Source organism: Tubulanus polymorphus, chromosome 4 (assembly GCF_964204645.1).
Source record: "Tubulanus polymorphus chromosome 4, tnTubPoly1.2, whole genome shotgun sequence".
NCBI lineage: Eukaryota > Metazoa > Nemertea > Palaeonemertea > Tubulaniformes > Tubulanidae > Tubulanus > Tubulanus polymorphus.
The window spans coordinates 26,283,700-26,301,262 of record NC_134028.1 but is presented as its reverse complement, the minus strand read 5'-3'; the positions used below and the strand labels follow the sequence as shown (position 1 = coordinate 26,301,262).

The window sequence follows — 17,563 nt, the reverse complement described above, 5'->3', positions numbered from 1 at the left end:
CATGACAAATTGTAAATTATGATGACAAATGTTTGAAAAATGACCAGCTAAAGCTTCCCCTAATCATCTCATTAAAATTATTAACACCTCATCCTGGCCACGGCTCACCAGGCATAATTTTCACTAAAACCATCGGCACAAATGCTGTCAAATCGCACCATTTTCCCGAGGATTTTTCAAAATTTTCTAAATGTCGAGGGGGAACCTCGTCGTCATCAGGGACATCATTACGTTTTGTCAGCCACGGCCTTTGAAAAATCCTAGATCCGCCCCTGAATTCGTGGACTTAATGTCTGACGATGAACTTTTTATATTTTTAATGAGCTTCAACAATGACCATGAAATTTGTATAGTCAGTAATTTTATCAATTCCATTGCCGATATCAGGACGTCAGGTATTTAAATCAATCTACTGAGTCACCCGTGCTGCCCCAGTCAACTTTTTCATATTTTATCCTGTATATCTTTTCACACGATTGATATGTTTTATAACTTGTCATCATTTTATCAGTTTCTTTGTCTTGTTTAACTTTGTTAACGTGTTACTAAAATGTTTTTTGTATGATTTATTAGTGTCAATAAAGTAATTGAATTGAATTGTGAATATTCTCGGAGCTACCCATTTCTCGCCAGTCTAAAGTAGTAGGGGAAAACCCGTTGCTAAATTTGTAAATAGTGAATTTCAGTAAAAACCCATTCTGCATATCGCCTGGCTCTCTAGTTCGATACGTGAGTCGCTAAAAATGGGAAGTCCAGTGGTGCTGTTTTAATTGTAAGAAAATCTGTATCTCCATTCATCGCTGACTCTGAGACTGACGTGATTGGTGAGTCGAGTGATTGACCCTTCCCTTTCGAAACGGAGTGACGTTTTTTTACGCCTTTTTAATGTTACTTTTCATTTTTTTTGTATTTTGAAATAGGATCATATTTTGATGATATTCGAAAATTCAAAATTGGTTTTGGATTTTTATAGACAAAAATGAGTGAAGGTAAATGGATAGAAGAGGGAAAACATGAATTTAAAGGTAGGCCCACATTATTTTTTTCGACTTGAATCGAAAAAGAATTCGATTTTCTTGATAATTTTGATAATTGGAAAAAAAGAAAAATGTGAGTTTTTAAGGTTGATATCAACAGGATTGTTTTGTGTTGCAAAAAGTAAATGGCGCGAAATGCCACAATGGGGGGGGGGGGGGTATGAAACAAAGATAGGCTTAAGAGGTGGGAATTTTTCGATAAGAATTTTCTGCAAGTTTAACTTAATGACAAACTTTGTTCCTGAAACAACGGGAACCCGTAAGCTGCATGGTCTAGTATTCGGGTAACCTAGTCAGCCAATCTGTCAGTTAGTCTCGGAATACCAGTCGTTGTTATGGTTCCCCCTAAATTTAACAACGTTGTTTGTGGAACAATGGCTAGGTACTAGACTAATCTGTCTGCGGTTTAGTTTCATGATCAGACACTGATTAATTGTGGCTGGTTACCAGGAGGATGATGACACAAACCACCGGCAGGAATCGAGGTCATTTTTCAATGGAATTTTCCTCACCCTATTTGATTGACGAGCGACTTGCCTTGTATTTCATTGTCTTTTGAGATATCCATCCGGTTTTGTTTTGATCAACGCGCAACAAATTTGTTGTTTGAAATAATGAAAAATAGTGTTAGAATTGGTGTGATAACTGGACTAGGTGTCTGTAGTTAATTTCACAATTTTCAAAGTTATTTCCGCTACCACAATATGTTGTACCGGGATACTTAAAATGTACTGACATATTCTATGTAAGGCTTATGAAAAATGAATATACTATAACAATATACTTTACTATGTCGTAATATATACTTTATACTAATATACCACTATACTAGTATTGATATCAAACAAACCATTAGTCAGTTACCTAGCCCAACTATTAGTCAGTTTCCTGGCTGTGGTTTAGTTTCATAGTCGGACATTTTTGCAAGCCCATCCGATTATAATCCTAACCCTAAAACGAACCCTAATCCTCTAATAACCCGAACCCTAAAACTTTCTTACTATGATAATATTGTTATTTCTATTTGCGCTACATCATAATTATGATATTCTAAGGTTTAGGCCTATAGAGGGCGGCATAATAACTAAAAAATAATGCCAAATAATGAATAATTAAATGCCTTATAATGATAATCATAATGTGAATAATTCCACATTGCTAATAACCAAAAATTCATAAATATGAATTTTTGTAATAACTGATATTTTAAAAGTATGTTCTCACTTTTTTCTAAAGGTGATAAATCGGCGCCTCATGTTTTAATAACCGAGCAACCGCAATCTAGAAATATACGATTTCGCTACAAATCGGAGGGACTTTCACACGGCGGAATTCAAGGAGTATACAGCACTCGCGAAAATAAAACTTACCCCGCTGTAGAGGTATAAAAAAAACTCTGAAAAAATTCTCTACTTTAATATATTGTTTACAAGATTCAGATTATTTTAGAAATTAAGAAACATTTAATGAAGATTCATCGTACCCTCAGGGTTCAGTTTCATGAAAAACAGTTTATTTTTTGTTAGATTATTGGTTATTCCGGTCCGGCTCGAGTCACCGCTGAATTGGTAAACTACATCGAAAATCTAGACGTGTTTCCGCATCCGCATAAATTAGTCGGTAAAAACTGTGAAAATGGAATATGTACAGCGTTGTTACCTGAACAGGTCACCGGTTCCATGGTCGCCAGGTACGGATTTCTAAATACTGTTTATCAGTGATAAATGTCAAGTTCTGAGTCAAAGATTGATTAAGAACATATTGTTGAATAACATACAACTGGAAAACTGGAGTCAGTTGAAGTCATAAACGCAACTGTGGAACTGGATGCACGGTCAAATTAAACCCATTCCACTGTGGAACTGGATGCAAGGTCAAATTAAACCAATTCCACTGTGGAACCAGATCCACAGTCAAATTAAACCCATTCCACTGTGGAACTGGATGCACGGTCAAATGAAACCCATTCCACTGTGGAACCGGATCCACAGTCAAATTAAACCCATTCCACTGGAACTGGATGCACGGTCAAATTAAACCCATTCCACTGTGGAACTGGATCCACAGTCAAATTAAACCCATTCCACTGTGGAACTGGATGCACGGTCAAATTAAACCCATTCCACTGTGGAACCGGATCCACAGTCAAATTAAACCCACATGTCTTTGCAACTGGGTATGGAGTCATAGATACAACTGTGAAACTGGATCCAGAAATTTGATTTCGCTATGGATGAATTTTGACCCCAGTTTTACCGGTGTTATTAGTATTCTCATTTTGATCTTTCAAACAAATCAAATATTAGGCCAAAAATATTGATACCGTTACCTTGATTCTCATTTCTGCTGAGCTTAAAAGTTAACCAAACCAGCCGCCTATGTACCCTGTACATTAATCTTTTTAAAACGATGATCAACAATGATTTTTATGATTTACAGATTTCCAAACATGAGCGTCGAACACGCGACGAAAAAGAATATATTGACGGTTTTAGAAGAGCAAGTTGTAGCTTCAAAACGATCGCAATATGGGCTAAAAACTGGACAGAAAGATTTCCATCTTACCGGTAAATAGAGGGACGTTGGGGAGGAGGGGAGTTATGTCTGTACGAGGGAGGGGGGTCAAATGATATATCTTGTACAAGGAATTTCTTAGACCACAAACTACTGATATGCGACGAAAGGTTCGAAAGCCAATACGCCAAAAACTATATGCGTTACAATACTCGGCACTACTGATCTAATATCAATATGAAATATAGCGTGAATCTGTCTGAAAAGCGGATGTTTCTGACCATCGCTTACACAATAGTAATACTCATCCGTTTAAAAATACCATAGAACTCTATGAAAATACTTAGAATTGAATGTTTAATGGTAACAATATATGTTTTTTAAGCACGCATGCAGGCGTCTCTAAATGGCCATATGCTTAAGTATAGGTGGTTAAAATCAGAATTTAATGGGTGAATAATAAATGAATGGTCGCAAAATAATATAAGAAACGCACAAATAAGCTGGGGATGATTGATGGGGACATTTTCAGGGTGTCCGCATCCCTCTGTCTTCCCGTTGAGGTTTCGGGAATCTTGTGTTATAACATGGAAAACTTGGGGAAAACTGAGAGATGTGAATAGTTCAGACTGTTTCCAGTCTTGAATATCATTGAGCGAAACCCACAATAAAAACCTAAAACAACTTCCATTGTTTCTTTTCCCAGGAGTAAAACAATAGCAGTGGTTTTCGATTTATATCGTGGGTTTTCGCTCCATCAAAAACCTCGAGGAATTGGTAAATTGGTGGAAAGTGACCACCCCATAAAATCAAACAGTTTCAGTCTATGTTTTATGTGTTTAACTGTGTTAATTGATTGGATTCTTAGCAGATCAAGTCAGGGAAAACACAACGCGCATGTCAGGGAATAGTCGGGGGAAAAAGCAAGTCAAATAAAAGTGGCCACCCTGGTATCATTCTTTACTTTTGGATCCCGCCTTCCAATTATTCTCAACCTGTTTGTGAATGTTATATCTCTATTTCAGCTGCTGAAAGAACTGCTATTCATAACGACGTTAAACAACATTTGGATTTGATACAATTAAATGTCGTACATATTTGTTGGAAGGCTTATTTACCAGATGTGAATGGAAACTTCACGGTCATGTTAAATCCTGTTTATTCGAATCCTATTTATGACAGCAGTAAGTACCGTACTGATTTAGATGAAGTTGAAGTCAATAGTAATTGGGATATGAAAGTGATGCAGATGCTTCCTTGAAATTTACAATTTTCTCCTTTGAAACTGCTTGAAAACTCCTCATATCCAGGAATGACTGATCTGTAGGGACCATTGACCTCGCGCAGCAATGCCCTTGCAATGTCATTACCTAAATTTGCAGTCCTCATTACTTTGGCCAACTTTTCCAATTTAGACCAATCCGACTTTCGCTAGTTTTACTGTGCTATTATTATCACCATTATTAAATGTGTTAATATGGATTTAGTTATTTGAATCTCGTCTCTTCATGCAGAATCTCCGAGTTCTAATCAACTGAAGATATGTCGTATGTCCCGAGGCGCTGGGTCATGCACCGGTGGGGATGAAGTATTTTTACTGTGTGAAAAGGTGCCAAGAGGTTAGTTCTAATATTATGTTTTATTAGTTTTAAGGAGTAAATACACCCCAGTATTTCAGTATTTTGTATTTGTATTGTGTTTTTTAGATGACGTTAATGTGCTATTTTATGAAATTGATCCGATGAACAGAATAAGTTGGCAGCAATTGGGAAAATTTGGTCCATCAGATGTTCATCGGCAGGTGAGATGAACTAAAATGATACTCATCAAGTTATTCATATCTCTCAACTCTCTATTATGGGCAGGTTCAAAATTTCTTTTTCTCCTAGACCCAAAGAGCACTCAGGGTATTAGTGAAGTTGAGGTTTAATTTTGCCCTCAACCCCTGAGTTACACTCAGGGTAGTTGAGTTGCACTCAGGGTATTATTAGCAGGTTGAAGCTTCCTTTTCCCAATTAATGGGAAAGGTTAGAGAAGAGCCCTAGATCAAGAAACTCTGCCACCCTCGTTAGATTGATAAAGAGACTAGTGTCCAATGGGTAAACCATTTGACCGCTACACCTCTCAAAGTATGAAAGACCTTATTCGTGTGACGTTACAGTCAAACTGAATTGATGTATTAATAGTGTGATGTATTTTCAGTGTTGTATTGTATTTCGAACTCCTCCGTATTGGAATACAGACATACAACAAGCGATAAACGTTAATGTACGATTGATACGTAAATCGGATCCGAATGATGTCAGCGATTCTGTCAGTTTTACTTACTATCCACAAGCTGGTGAGTAGGCTTTCATTCCATATCAGCACAGGGGCTCGGATCAGAGTTGTTGATCCTGTAAAAACGATTATCTGTCTAATCCAGTGTCTATAGCTGAAATATCAATTGACACCGGATTAAACGCATTATTGTTTTTGCGGTACCAACAATGCTGATACGAGGCCCTGTGTATAGGGTCTATACTATAAAGTATATGAAATAAAACGTATTACAGACCCTGGATTTAACAATCATTGTTTTTGCAGATACGAGTCCCCGTTGTGAAATATTTGAAAAATTATAATGATATACTAGTATTTTCAAAAATGTAGGATGATACTGGGAATAAATAGGTTAGGAACATCATCTGAAGAAACAGTTTGTTATTGTCACTTTTTGTCAACTCTCTTGAAGATGAGGTTTAGATTTAGAAACGGTTATAGAAAATAAAGTTTAGATGTCATAAATTGTGGCATCGTTCATTGGTATTGAGTTACCACGCTTTATCGTTCATGATATCTACACATTTCTATAAGATAGGTACGTGATTGTAGGGCAAATCAAGTATGTACATACTTGATTTTTGTGTCACTATTTCCGTTCTGAACGAAGCTATTTCCGTTCTAGCAAACATCAAAAACGTAAATATGTTTTGAACAATGTAATCTACGAAAAAAACACGTCAAAGTGACTTCGTAATATCTTATCATTTACGTCATCGCGAGCTTGAAGTGCAGATAAAAAGCCATTGAATAATGAGAAAATATGACAGTTTTGGTCATTAAGATAATATGATATAAAAACATTCAAACTGCTTGATGTCCGAGTTTATCTTAGTTTTGGACCCCGTTTATTTTCAGACCACGAAGAAATAATGAGAAAACGCAAAAAGAAAATCGATTTTTACAGCAATACGAGCGTGTTTACGCCTATTTATAAATCAGCAGGTAAAACTATCATTCTCTACATCTAACGCACAGTTCCACGCTCAGAACTTCAGTCCCTGCGGGCTATTGATGAAATCCAGTGATTTCGGGAAGTTCTGAAGACGCTTCAATTGATTGTCTTTACGTTTGCATAGACACAATCTGCAGCCCAAAACAACATGGTATTTCCATACATATTGTTCCTGATGCATATTTTGTAACCACAATCAAAAGAAAACTCTAACTCATGACAAGTTTTATGATTGTGGTGAGTTTCAAGATAATTGATAACTGTATCGAATTCACCGAGGGGTGTTGAATGCTGAAATGGTCAGATTGTCACACATTTCTCCAAGTGTATGCATGGCGACCCCTTGTCGTAGTTGCTGACTGTACATCTTGTTTTTATTTAAGTGAATGAAAATTTAATGGATCGATGTTTGCGTATACGGTCTGCCAATGGACACGCGAGTCGCACGATTAAAACTCCTGACCCCGGTAAATTGTCTGAATCAAAATCTCATCGATTGAAATCTCATTCGATGATCGGCGTTTGTTTAATCGAGATAAACTCAATATTTCAGATCATATAGAAATGATGAATAGTGGTTTGGACAGCGGTATAGACTCTATTAAAGATAAATCATCGCGTAAGTAACATAATTGCTAAATGACAAAAGGTCATGATTTTGGAAGGCACCTCGTCAAATCTTATATTATATGTAAACCTTGACTTTACTAAAAGAAATAACATAAACTTGTTATATATAAAAATCAACCGGAAATACTGTGTATCATAGTATTTTGTATTATAGTAATGCAGGACCAGTTGACATAGGCCCGACTCATATCTAACGGCGCGAGGTGTCATCCGTGCGAAAAATTCACTCTGTCTTTTCAAAGGGTTCTGGGTTTTCCCCGGAAATTCTTATCTTTCAATAGGGATACAAACTGATTACATCAATACATGGTGATGCGCTATACTAGCAAAGTCCATCACCAGTTTATACACCGCACCGCTTTAAGATCATTAAAACCTGCTGATTTGAAGATTTTTCAGAAATTTTGTGTTTAATGTTTGATTATTTGATTATTTCGCAGATGTTCGAGGGTCGAGAATTTCGAAAGGCGCGCTTCAATCGAACGCTGAGTCGGATTCAGCCAGTTTTGCGCGCGGTATGAAACATTTGTCGTTAGGCGGTGAAACCGATACGACTAGTTACGATTCGAAAACAGAGCAGCGCGGGAAAAACATCGAGACAAGCGGGATAGCGCATTGGTTCGCTGGATCTAAACAACAAGCAATAGATATCGTACACAGTCGTAAAGATGGATATTCACAAACTGAGTCTCGCAACGTCGATGATTTAAGAGAAGTTACAGGTATATCTTATCATGATAATCAGGGTGGGACCTGGGTAAACCTGGAAAACCAGGGTATCAGAAAAATCAGACAAATTTTGCAAAAAAAACCTGGAAAATTCATGGAATAATACTATTGACTAAGTTTCTTTACATGTCCTTCTGGTCTAAAAGGGCAAAACAAATCTGAAAGGGCAATGTCTTCAAGCACGATTCTGGAAAGAATATCTTTCTTGTCACTTATCTAATGAATACACCCTAAAAACTTTTCTAAGATCCTCAAATCCTTTCCCCTCGATCTGCCCCTGATATCCATAATTTCCACGATATATAACTAAACACACTCCAGAAATCCAGACCTCTCTTAATCCTTTAATGTTTCTAATTGTTTTGTATGTATTTCACAGATGAAGCGTCAATGATGCTCGCTAAAAGAATGAGTAATGCTCTACAGAAATGGGCTGTTACTGGTGATACTAGACATCTAGTTTATACTGCGAGATATCTGATCGCTACTCAGGACAGTGAGGGTGATACGTACGTATTTCAATGATTCTAGTTCCAGTCATTGCTAATAGAGATCCTCCTAGATGTAATTATATTAATTCAATCTGTAATGTAATTCTATAGGGCTCTTGGATTAGCGATTTTAAACAATCAAGTGAACATCTGTAAGATTCTGATTGAAGTTGCATTGACGATATCGGATTGGGATGTACTGGATATTCGAAATGAGAGTGGTCAGGTAAGTCAAAACTTCAGGACTTAGTTCCATGATTCTGGACCCAGTTCCACAGTTCTAGACCAAGTTATGCAGTTCTAGACCCAGTTCCCCAGTTCTGGACCCAGTTATAGAGCCATTTGTTCAGTTCTGGATCCAGGTCCACAGTGCTAGAAACAGTTCCACAGTTCAGGAACCAGTTCAGGATCAGTTCCACAATTCTGGACCCAGTTCCACAGATCCAGTTGTACATCGATCTAACAATCTAATGTAATTTCAAATGACAATTCTGTTGCAGACATATTTACACCTGTGCGTAATGATCGGTTGTCAGCAGATTCTTCAAGAATTATTGATTAGTAAAGCGAACCCAACGTTACTGGATTGTCACGGCAATTTACCGGCTCACCTCGCAGCTCGTTATAACAAACCAGAATGTCTCATTGAGCTGCTGCAATATAAAGATTACACGTGTCCACGAACATTGAATGAAAAATCATGGCTCAATTCACAAAATCATGAAGGTGAGAAAATGAAAATGTTAGATTTAGGATTGAGATATTTTTTAATTCAGCCTGTAACGCCATTCACTCACAGAAAGGATGTCTAATATCTGGTATTTGTAGCTCATTTTCATTTAGAACTGTCTTTCGTAAAGTCCTGAACACAATAAAGTGTGGACGAACACTTTTTGAAATGTGGCGATAAGCTGTCTTATATCTAAGGGGTTACAAGGTCCAGGTTATAGATTTTTTTGACGAGAGGTAGGGTGCGGATTGTCTGAGAGGGTGCAGGATTTAGGCTGTAGATTGTCTGAAGGAGTGCAGGTTCCAGGCTGCAGATTGTCAGAGGGGATGCAGGGTTTAGATTATAGATTGTCAGAAGGGATGCCAGGGTTTAGGTTATAGATTGTCAGAGGGGATGCAGGGTTTAGATTATAGATTGTCAGAAGGGATGCCAGGGTTTAGGCTGTAGATTGTCTGAGGGGATGCAGGTTCCAGGCTGCAGATTGTCAGAGGGGATGCAGGGTTAAGGTTAAAGATTGTCAGAAGGGATGCCAGGGTTTAGGTTATAGATTGTCAGAAGGGATGCCAGGGTTTAAACTGTTTCATATAGATTTACCTGAAGTTGTGTATAATTTTCTCGTTGAAAGGTTTGTCGATATTACACGAAGCGGTGAAAGCCGCAAGTTTTAAATGTGTTAAAGCTTGCGTGGAAGCCGGAATCGATGTGAATATAGCGGATCAAACGTCGCGGAGAACTGCTCTTCATTACGCCGTCAATCAGAATAACTGTCGAATCGTTTCTTACTTATTGAGTGAAGTAAGTATTAATACAGTGTCTTCGGTAGACTTTTGGTAGAGATATTACAGCGCGATCAATTTCGCCGAGTCACTTCAGCCTCATTGAGGTAGAATGTATGAAAACTATGTAATGAATATAAGAGTCTAGTGTGAGTCTAGAGTTGATTAGCTCAGATTATTCATCATATCCAATGAAACCAAACCAACTGATCTCATATTTCTGATTTTTTTCTTTAAATTTTGTTAACCATCATTTTTTTTGCAGACCGATGTTGATATCGATGCCGTTGATTTAGACGGTCGAACGTGTTTACATATAGCGGCTATGAATGGATTGAACGCGATTGTGGCTTTATTAATGACCGCCGATGCAAATCCGCAGATTACGTGCGCTGTACCGCACGAGGCTACTGACGAAGAGCAGGATTTGGACAGATGGACGCCGTTAGAATTCGCTCAGTTTATGGGTCATGAAAAGGTGTGAATTGAATATAACTTTTAACACGCGTTAGAGTATGCTCAAGTTGGATCTTATCAGTTCATGTCTCTGTAGAAGTGGTGGATTCAGAAGCCAATTTTGAAGCACTTTTCACAGTCCAAAAGGGTCCAAAAAAGCAATATCGCACTGAAATACACTTGTATGAGTCTCATAAGCCCCCTTGGATCCACCAGTGGTGAAAATATTTTTCTGACCCTGAATCGTACAGTATTATATCCAATAGAACAGAACAAAGTAAAGACTGATAATGCATTGAGATGTAATATATAGTATAAAAACAGTTACAGTTAAACAGATACAAATTTGATAATTTCCTATAATAAAGAACTTGATTGATTACAGATAGTTGATATAATCACTCATTACGATGATTTAACTGTTATTAAATCGTTACGGCCGGAGAAGATTTATAGAATGGTTCAACGTGACGAGGAAAGCGGTAAAATACCATGTGACAGTCACGTGACTCAAACAGCTCTCAGTTCATCCGTACTTCAGTATGAACATCACAGAGCAGGTGAGTAATCGCTCGTAGACTCCAGTCAACCTGGAACCTATTCCCCTCTCTACCTGGACTGAATACCAGTCTTTGTTACGGGTTTCCTTACGTTGTTTGGGGAACGATGGCTAGGTACTAGATTCTTCAAACTGCCCGAATGCTGCAACCCTCTCAGCCCTACACCCCTTACAGCCTGGAACCATCCTCGGCACACCTAAAAACTGATTATCATCCACTTCTTATTTTTAACGAATGATTTTTCTTGAACATGTCTAAATGTCATATTTTGTGGAAACAGAAAAGGCTAGAACCGCCCTGAGCACTACAAATGGTGAATGTCTGAAAGGGATGGCTCCAAGTGTTACAGATTGACTTTATTTGAATGTGTTTTTATTGAACAGTGCGTGTAGATAGTCTAACAGCGCGGCTATGGAACGACATCGCGAAACTACTCGACGTCGAAGACTCTGAGAAAAAGAACTGGAAAAATCTAGCGGTACTTCTAAATTTCCGAAATATGGAAGAACAACTTCGTAAAGATGAAAGTCCGACTAAAGCCATATTGAACCTGTACAGGGTGAGTAGAGCATTGGACAATCTGCTCGCTGAATGACTTCACCTGTCTGAGGGGGATGTTCACAGACTGATATTCAAATGTCTGCCAAATGATACTAATGGCTCCCTCTAGGGTTGATATTATGATTCATTAACCATTTTTCTCTATCTCTCGTACTACAGAAACAAAATGGAACGATCGGTTTACTGACTGATAAACTAGAACAGATGGGAAGAATTGACGTCGCTTTACAAATCAAGAAAGAAGTCCAAGAGAAATTCAACAGAAACTAAACAAATACTTTATGGTTTCTGAACATTGGACATCCTCTGCGAATCCAGAGCCAAAGTTTGGTCCAATTGACTTCGTATTTAAGAATTTCACTTATTTTCACCATTTTCCCGAAGATTGTACAACACGTTGTACATAGGGTCTCAAATGACCAGAATCCTCGGAATTTTGGAATTCCGAAAGTTGTACAGAGGGCTGTACGCACGGTTTGTGCGCGCAGTTTGTAGAGGAAGTAAATAAAGCTTGCTTTGCAACAGAATTTCATGTGATAAAATTCAAGAAAATTTAAACTTTGATAATAGTGTACATAGAAGATCATTAGATTTATCATCATACCTTTTTTTGTATCATTGTATAATCATTTACCATCAAAGAATGTCATAGACCTATTGTTATGTTTGTTTTGTTCCTTGTGATGGTACTCTGGGCGAGTTGAGACGAAGATCTCGGAGAATACATTGAACGAAATACTTTCATAGACCAATTTTTATTCCATGTGCATTCTCCCTCGCATCACGGTACAGAAGAGGGCGCTCTTATGGTCCTTGGTGAAGTAGGTACTGGGAGTACCTCTTTTAGATTTTTCTTTATGAGGGTGCCACCATCAAAGAGCCCCAATACATGTCTCTCATGGTTTCGTCAAAAATCAGTGTAGATTTTTTCAAAGCCTCAACATTTATTGTTAATTAAATATTGAAACTATCCTCGTGAGATTCTTTAGTCATAGTTAGGTATTGGCTGATTGATGGTATATCCAAGGATGAAAAGTTACCTCATAATATAACAGGTAAACAGTATAGCTTATCCTCACAATGTTTTGTAATTAGGTCAGTGATTGGAGGATTGAACATAACAGGCCTTATATCAATGGCCTTTAGAGGATGGAACAATCCCCAGGGATTATTAACCCTTTAACTGGCAAACATTTTTTGCGTGGGACTGAATGATAGCGAGTCAACTTTGGGTGTTGCCTACAGGGTCAGCCCCTTGGTCATCCATATGGTCGGGCCAGCATTCCTCCCGAGTTATCAGAATCATTCATTACTATTGTGTCCTACATATCAGCTAGTCATCGGAGAGCGTCTTTAGTGTATTGCAGCATTAATCCTTCGAAGCAGAAATCTTTAACAACAACTCAAACACATTTATAAAATATGAATTCTTGTTTATTCATGTTTGCTCCTCAACAAATGAATATTTACGGTATATACATGTATATATGGTACGTTTACAAAATACAGGGAGTCACAACACAACCAAACATTGTGTAATCCACTCAAGAAGTCACAACTAAACATTGTGTAACCCGCCGTGGCAGCTGCCACTACTAATTTACAGATTATAATGAGATAAGATATTTATAACCAGGTACGAATAATCACCCATCGTCTGCAGACCCCCTTGTGTTAGAAGAAGGGCAATCTTTAAAAGAAGATTCAAATGCAATGTGTTTTAAGAAGACAATTAAGAAACGAGTTTATAGTTTTTACGAAGAATCAGTTGACTGTAAACAACACCAGCAGTCATCTACCGTACTATATTAGACTCCGCTTGCCTCAAAATTTTAACATTTCCTCACAATTCATGCAAATTGTAACAAATTGATGCCTATAATTCACCTGTGATGATTTATTGACCTCACTAGATCCGAGGCAAGCGCCGAGTCTACTCTGTACAATACGTGCAAACAATTTACAAGTGATTTATAAAAATCAGTTTGATCGATGATTGAAGAATTGAACCATTGAATATCTGCCACAGTTGGGTATAACTGCTTGTTTAGGTGGATAATCAAGGGTTCACTGTAGCTCTGGATTCGGTTCAACTCATTTTAACTTTAGAGGAAATCAACTCGTTTAGATTCCAACTGATCAGAGAGCCATGAAACAGAACAGTCAATGATCTAGAACTGTGGAACTGAATCCAGAATTGTGGAACTGAATCCGGAACTGGAACCACAACTGCGGAAGAGGATGAACTATGTTTTACAGTAATTTAGGTCAATTTAAAAATTCAGAAACAGTTCTTTTTTTACATCCGCTTCGTACAAATAAAAGTCATCGATTAAAATTCAGATTTCATTCGCGCTCGTGAAAGTCTCGTTTTATTATTTCACTCGTTTTTGTTGTCGACTGCGATATATATCATTGACCGGTGGCGCCGCCTGGCTGTCCCCTTCTTCATCGCTTTCATCGGCGACCGTGTCCTGTTTACGTTTACGACTCATCGCGACGTCGATCGAGATGGCCGTTCCCGGATCGATGCGTCCACCGGTGTCCGTTCCGTTCTCGACGGTTGCCGCGTACGACTCCGGTAATTTCATATCCTTCATGAACGCGAGGAATCGATCGATTTCGACGAACGGACCGTGAAAACTAAACGGCGGAGGTAACTGAGTGAGTAACTCGGACGCGGCCGGCGGCACCGGGAATATCCCGCCGGATACAACGTGCGCGTTCGTCGGTACGATCTGTTTCGGTTTGAACGGAATCATCTGAAGCGTGTCGGGTCTCGGGAACGCCGTGCGGTAATCGGCGCCGTCGGTCGACTCTTTCTCGTCCTTCGCGGGCGCGTCGATTAGTTGCGAGTTAGCCGCGTGTCTGGTAAACTCGCGGTAACCGAGAGCCTTCAACTCGCTGGTCGAACACGGATACAGGTCGATGTATTTATACCGGTCGATCAGAAGTGCCGTTTCCTTGCCGACGAACTCCTGCAATTGTTCGATGATTTGCGCGCGACGTTTCTCGACTTTCAAAATGCTCGCCAGATCTCCGACGTTCGACTCGAAATCGAGGAATTTTCCCCAGATTTCTCGCGAGCACTCGGGCGTCAGTTGCCCCGACGATAGGACGCGTTCGAACAGCACACGCGTATTGTTGTCCTCGTTCAGATGCGACATGTAATCGATGTACGCCGTGATATAGTCCGGGATGTGACCGTATTTCTTCAAACCGAGTTCGAATATCTTGAACGCGACCGTTTTGTCCTTGCTGCAGTAGTACTCCATCAGCGCGGCCGCCACGTATACGTGGAAATTCGACCGCACGTCCTCACGCGCCAACTTGAACACGTTACGCGCCGATTTGATGCCTTCGGCGCGTCGCGCGAACTTCATATACTGCACGTACGGCAGCGTCGGATCGACCGTTTCGATACCGATCAATTTCTTATAAATGCCGTGAACTTTTTCGTATTTCATGCGACTTTCCTCGAAATCGGCGAACGCGAAATACAACAATACGTTCTCTTTAAGCAGCGTCGACGTCGCGCGTTCGAACATCGCGGCAGCTTCATCGGCGAACAGCTTACCGGCGTTCTGATCGCCTTTCTCGGCGAGTAATTTACTCGACTGTTCGAGATACGACGCAGCCTCGTACCAGACGTCGGGATGATGCCCCAAACACAACAAACACTGTTCATACGCGAACATAACGCGTTTAGTGACGCACGCGTGGTCCTCCGTACGCAGCGGATTACCCCGTTCCCACGCGATGTACTTCTTCCACAGATCGACCTGTTTCGCCTCGTCGGGCGTGTTCTGCGGAGGAGTCGACGGCGTCGACCGGTTCAGCCCGCGCGTCACGAGCTCGTATTCGCGCGCCACTCGACGCGCGTTCATGTAATCGCGCGAACGATCTTCGGTCATTTTTTTCGCGATTAACGGATTGATGCTGTTTTCGTAGGCACAGTAATCCTTCCACAACGCCTCGATGCTGATCATCGGGTTGATTACTCCGCGCTGGTAAACCTTACGTACGGCCGTTATACGCTGATTCTCGGCGTAGGAACCGACAGCTTCCACCGATTTCAAAAACGTGATATAATCCGACCAGATGCCGTATGACATGATATCCATACCCATTTTATCCAACGCGAAATCGTACGCTTGCGCCATCTTTTCACGATACGACGGTAATTTACTCTTCGTTTCTTTGATATACGTGATGTAAGTCTTCCACAAGTCGATATTGAGAACTTTCATCAGACATCGTTGAAACAGTTTTTCGACGCGTTCGTAGTTTTTCACTTTCATTTCTTGCTCGATGTATATTTTCCAGTATTTGCCGGCGTTCGGGAACTGATTTACGAGGCGTTCGTACGTTTTTCGCGCCTCTTCAATCAGTTTGGTTTGAGCGTCGCGTATCAGCACGCTCCACGCCTCTGTGTCGTACGGGAATTCCTCGATTCGTTTTTCCGCTTTTTTCACTTTATCCGGAACGAACGACGCCACATCGTCCGGTACGCCCTTTTTCGACGCCATCTTGTTTCTTCGCCCGTTTTTAGAAATTCGCACACGAATTTTAAGTCGAATTTACAACTGGAAATGTTAAAAAACAAACAACTTTTTTAACTGCCCTGGATTTATCTATGTGTGTTTATACCAGTCAGAGATAGATGCTTCTATGAAATGACTAGAAACAGGAATAAATCGAGTATAGTTAAGTACATTAAGATGTTAACAAGGGGGGCGACAAGATGACTACGCTCGGGGGTCATGTTTCTGTGGAGAAATAGAGGTGAGTGAGGTTAGGTGTATAAACCGGCATTACGGACGGATACCTATAAACAACAGTCACTCCTCCATCTATTCTTCATAAACTAATATAAAATATGAGGATGTTTAGTGAGGATTTTCATAAACCAAATGAATTTTTATGCTCCTAAATGATCCATTCGCCCTGGCAAGCGAGTAGTACCGGTCGGTGCGCGAATCACGTTTTGGTTTTTGACATATTCAGACTAAATCTTGGCTCCAATTCAACAGAGAATTATCAGCAGAACACGAGAAATAATCATTGAAACATTTGCCCATGAAATGCGCGGTTTAAGAATGGATGAAAAGGTGAAAACTGATTTCGAAAAATCGAAAAATTAGAAACATTTTTACTTACCGGAAGCACTACAAAGACATGGCGCCGATAAATTAAAATTCAGTTTATTGAAACACTCGCTTACCAGGGATAGGCGTCGATTCAAATTCACTTTATTGAAATTCTCGCTTACCAGGGGTGGACGCCGATTTAAATTCACTTTTTATTGAACACAAAGCTAACCAAAAGGGTGAGCGCCGGTTCGGATCAGCCACTCTCTGTTTCACCAAGAACCTTAGTGTCTGATGTACCACAGACACTAAGACACGAACGACATTTTCTCGATACTCTTAAATCACTGTGACTTTAAACCACCAGAAATCCAGTTTCACCAAACCGATTGTGAAAAATAAACTATCGTTACAAACTCAAACATTCAGTTTTCTTATTATTATATTCATTCGGAGGTTCCTTCATCATACTCCGTGCTTGATGCGATATAAATACAGAAATAGCAAAAATGACACCATGAAAAATGAACTCTCTCTATGCTGTTCGTAAGTCTCGTATCACTGAGTTCCCGTGAATTCGAGGCCAGGACTGCCCGCTGGGGTGAAAATTAGTGTTCACCCGTCGTTCGGTACCAACTTGGGTGAATACGGGTGGCCCTGAGAGAGTAGTGCCGATATTAGTATTTGAAAATGTTCTATCGCCTAACTGCTC

The 17,563-nt window shown here is 39.6% G+C and overlaps 2 protein-coding genes across 3 annotated transcripts; one reads left to right on the top strand and one right to left on the bottom strand.

Annotated features, from left to right (window-relative positions):
• The first annotated feature begins 666 nt into the window (after positions 1 to 666).
• LOC141904808 (nuclear factor NF-kappa-B p105 subunit-like) lies at positions 667 to 13,205 on the top strand. Of its 2 annotated transcripts, none has more exons than XM_074793490.1 (21): positions 667 to 824; positions 974 to 1,025; positions 2,274 to 2,419; positions 2,564 to 2,727; positions 3,477 to 3,604; positions 4,577 to 4,735; positions 5,066 to 5,170; positions 5,258 to 5,352; positions 5,754 to 5,892; positions 6,732 to 6,818; positions 7,212 to 7,295; positions 7,382 to 7,447; positions 7,899 to 8,180; positions 8,567 to 8,696; positions 8,790 to 8,904; positions 9,179 to 9,404; positions 10,034 to 10,203; positions 10,450 to 10,662; positions 11,026 to 11,200; positions 11,584 to 11,759; positions 11,921 to 13,205. In XM_074793490.1, exons 2-21 carry the CDS (start codon positions 980 to 982, stop codon positions 12,029 to 12,031), a joined length of 2,817 nt encoding a protein of 938 aa, XP_074649591.1. In that variant the 5' UTR covers positions 667 to 824; positions 974 to 979; the 3' UTR covers positions 12,032 to 13,205. The 2 variants fall into 2 exon arrangements, with proteins under 2 accessions (XP_074649591.1, XP_074649590.1); XM_074793489.1 differs by having other exon boundaries at positions 921 to 1,025.
• On the bottom strand, positions 13,197 to 16,948 carry LOC141904809 (cleavage stimulation factor subunit 3-like). The gene is made up of 2 exons (XM_074793491.1): positions 16,922 to 16,948; positions 13,197 to 16,347 (listed from the first exon to the last, which is right to left on the bottom strand). The coding sequence occupies exon 2, from the start codon at positions 16,288 to 16,290 to the stop codon at positions 14,137 to 14,139; it is 2,154 nt and encodes a 717-aa protein (XP_074649592.1). The 5' UTR covers positions 16,291 to 16,347; positions 16,922 to 16,948; the 3' UTR covers positions 13,197 to 14,136.
• Positions 16,949 to 17,563: the final 615 nt, after the last annotated feature.

Bases quoted from the DNA above. Each gene is read 5' to 3' on its own strand.
- LOC141904808 (XM_074793490.1), top strand. From the start codon at position 980: ATGAGTGAAGGTAAATGGATAGAAGAGGGAAAACATGAATTTAAAG. The intron at 2,420-2,563 runs GTATAAAAAAAA...ATTTTTTGTTAG, and splicing joins AAACTTACCCCGCTGTAGAG to ATTATTGGTTATTCCGGTCC. The intron at 10,204-10,449 runs GTAAGTATTAAT...TTTTTTTTGCAG, and splicing joins TTTCTTACTTATTGAGTGAA to ACCGATGTTGATATCGATGC.
- LOC141904809 (XM_074793491.1), bottom strand. From the start codon at position 16,290: ATGGCGTCGAAAAAGGGCGTACCGGACGATGTGGCGTCGTTCGTTCCG.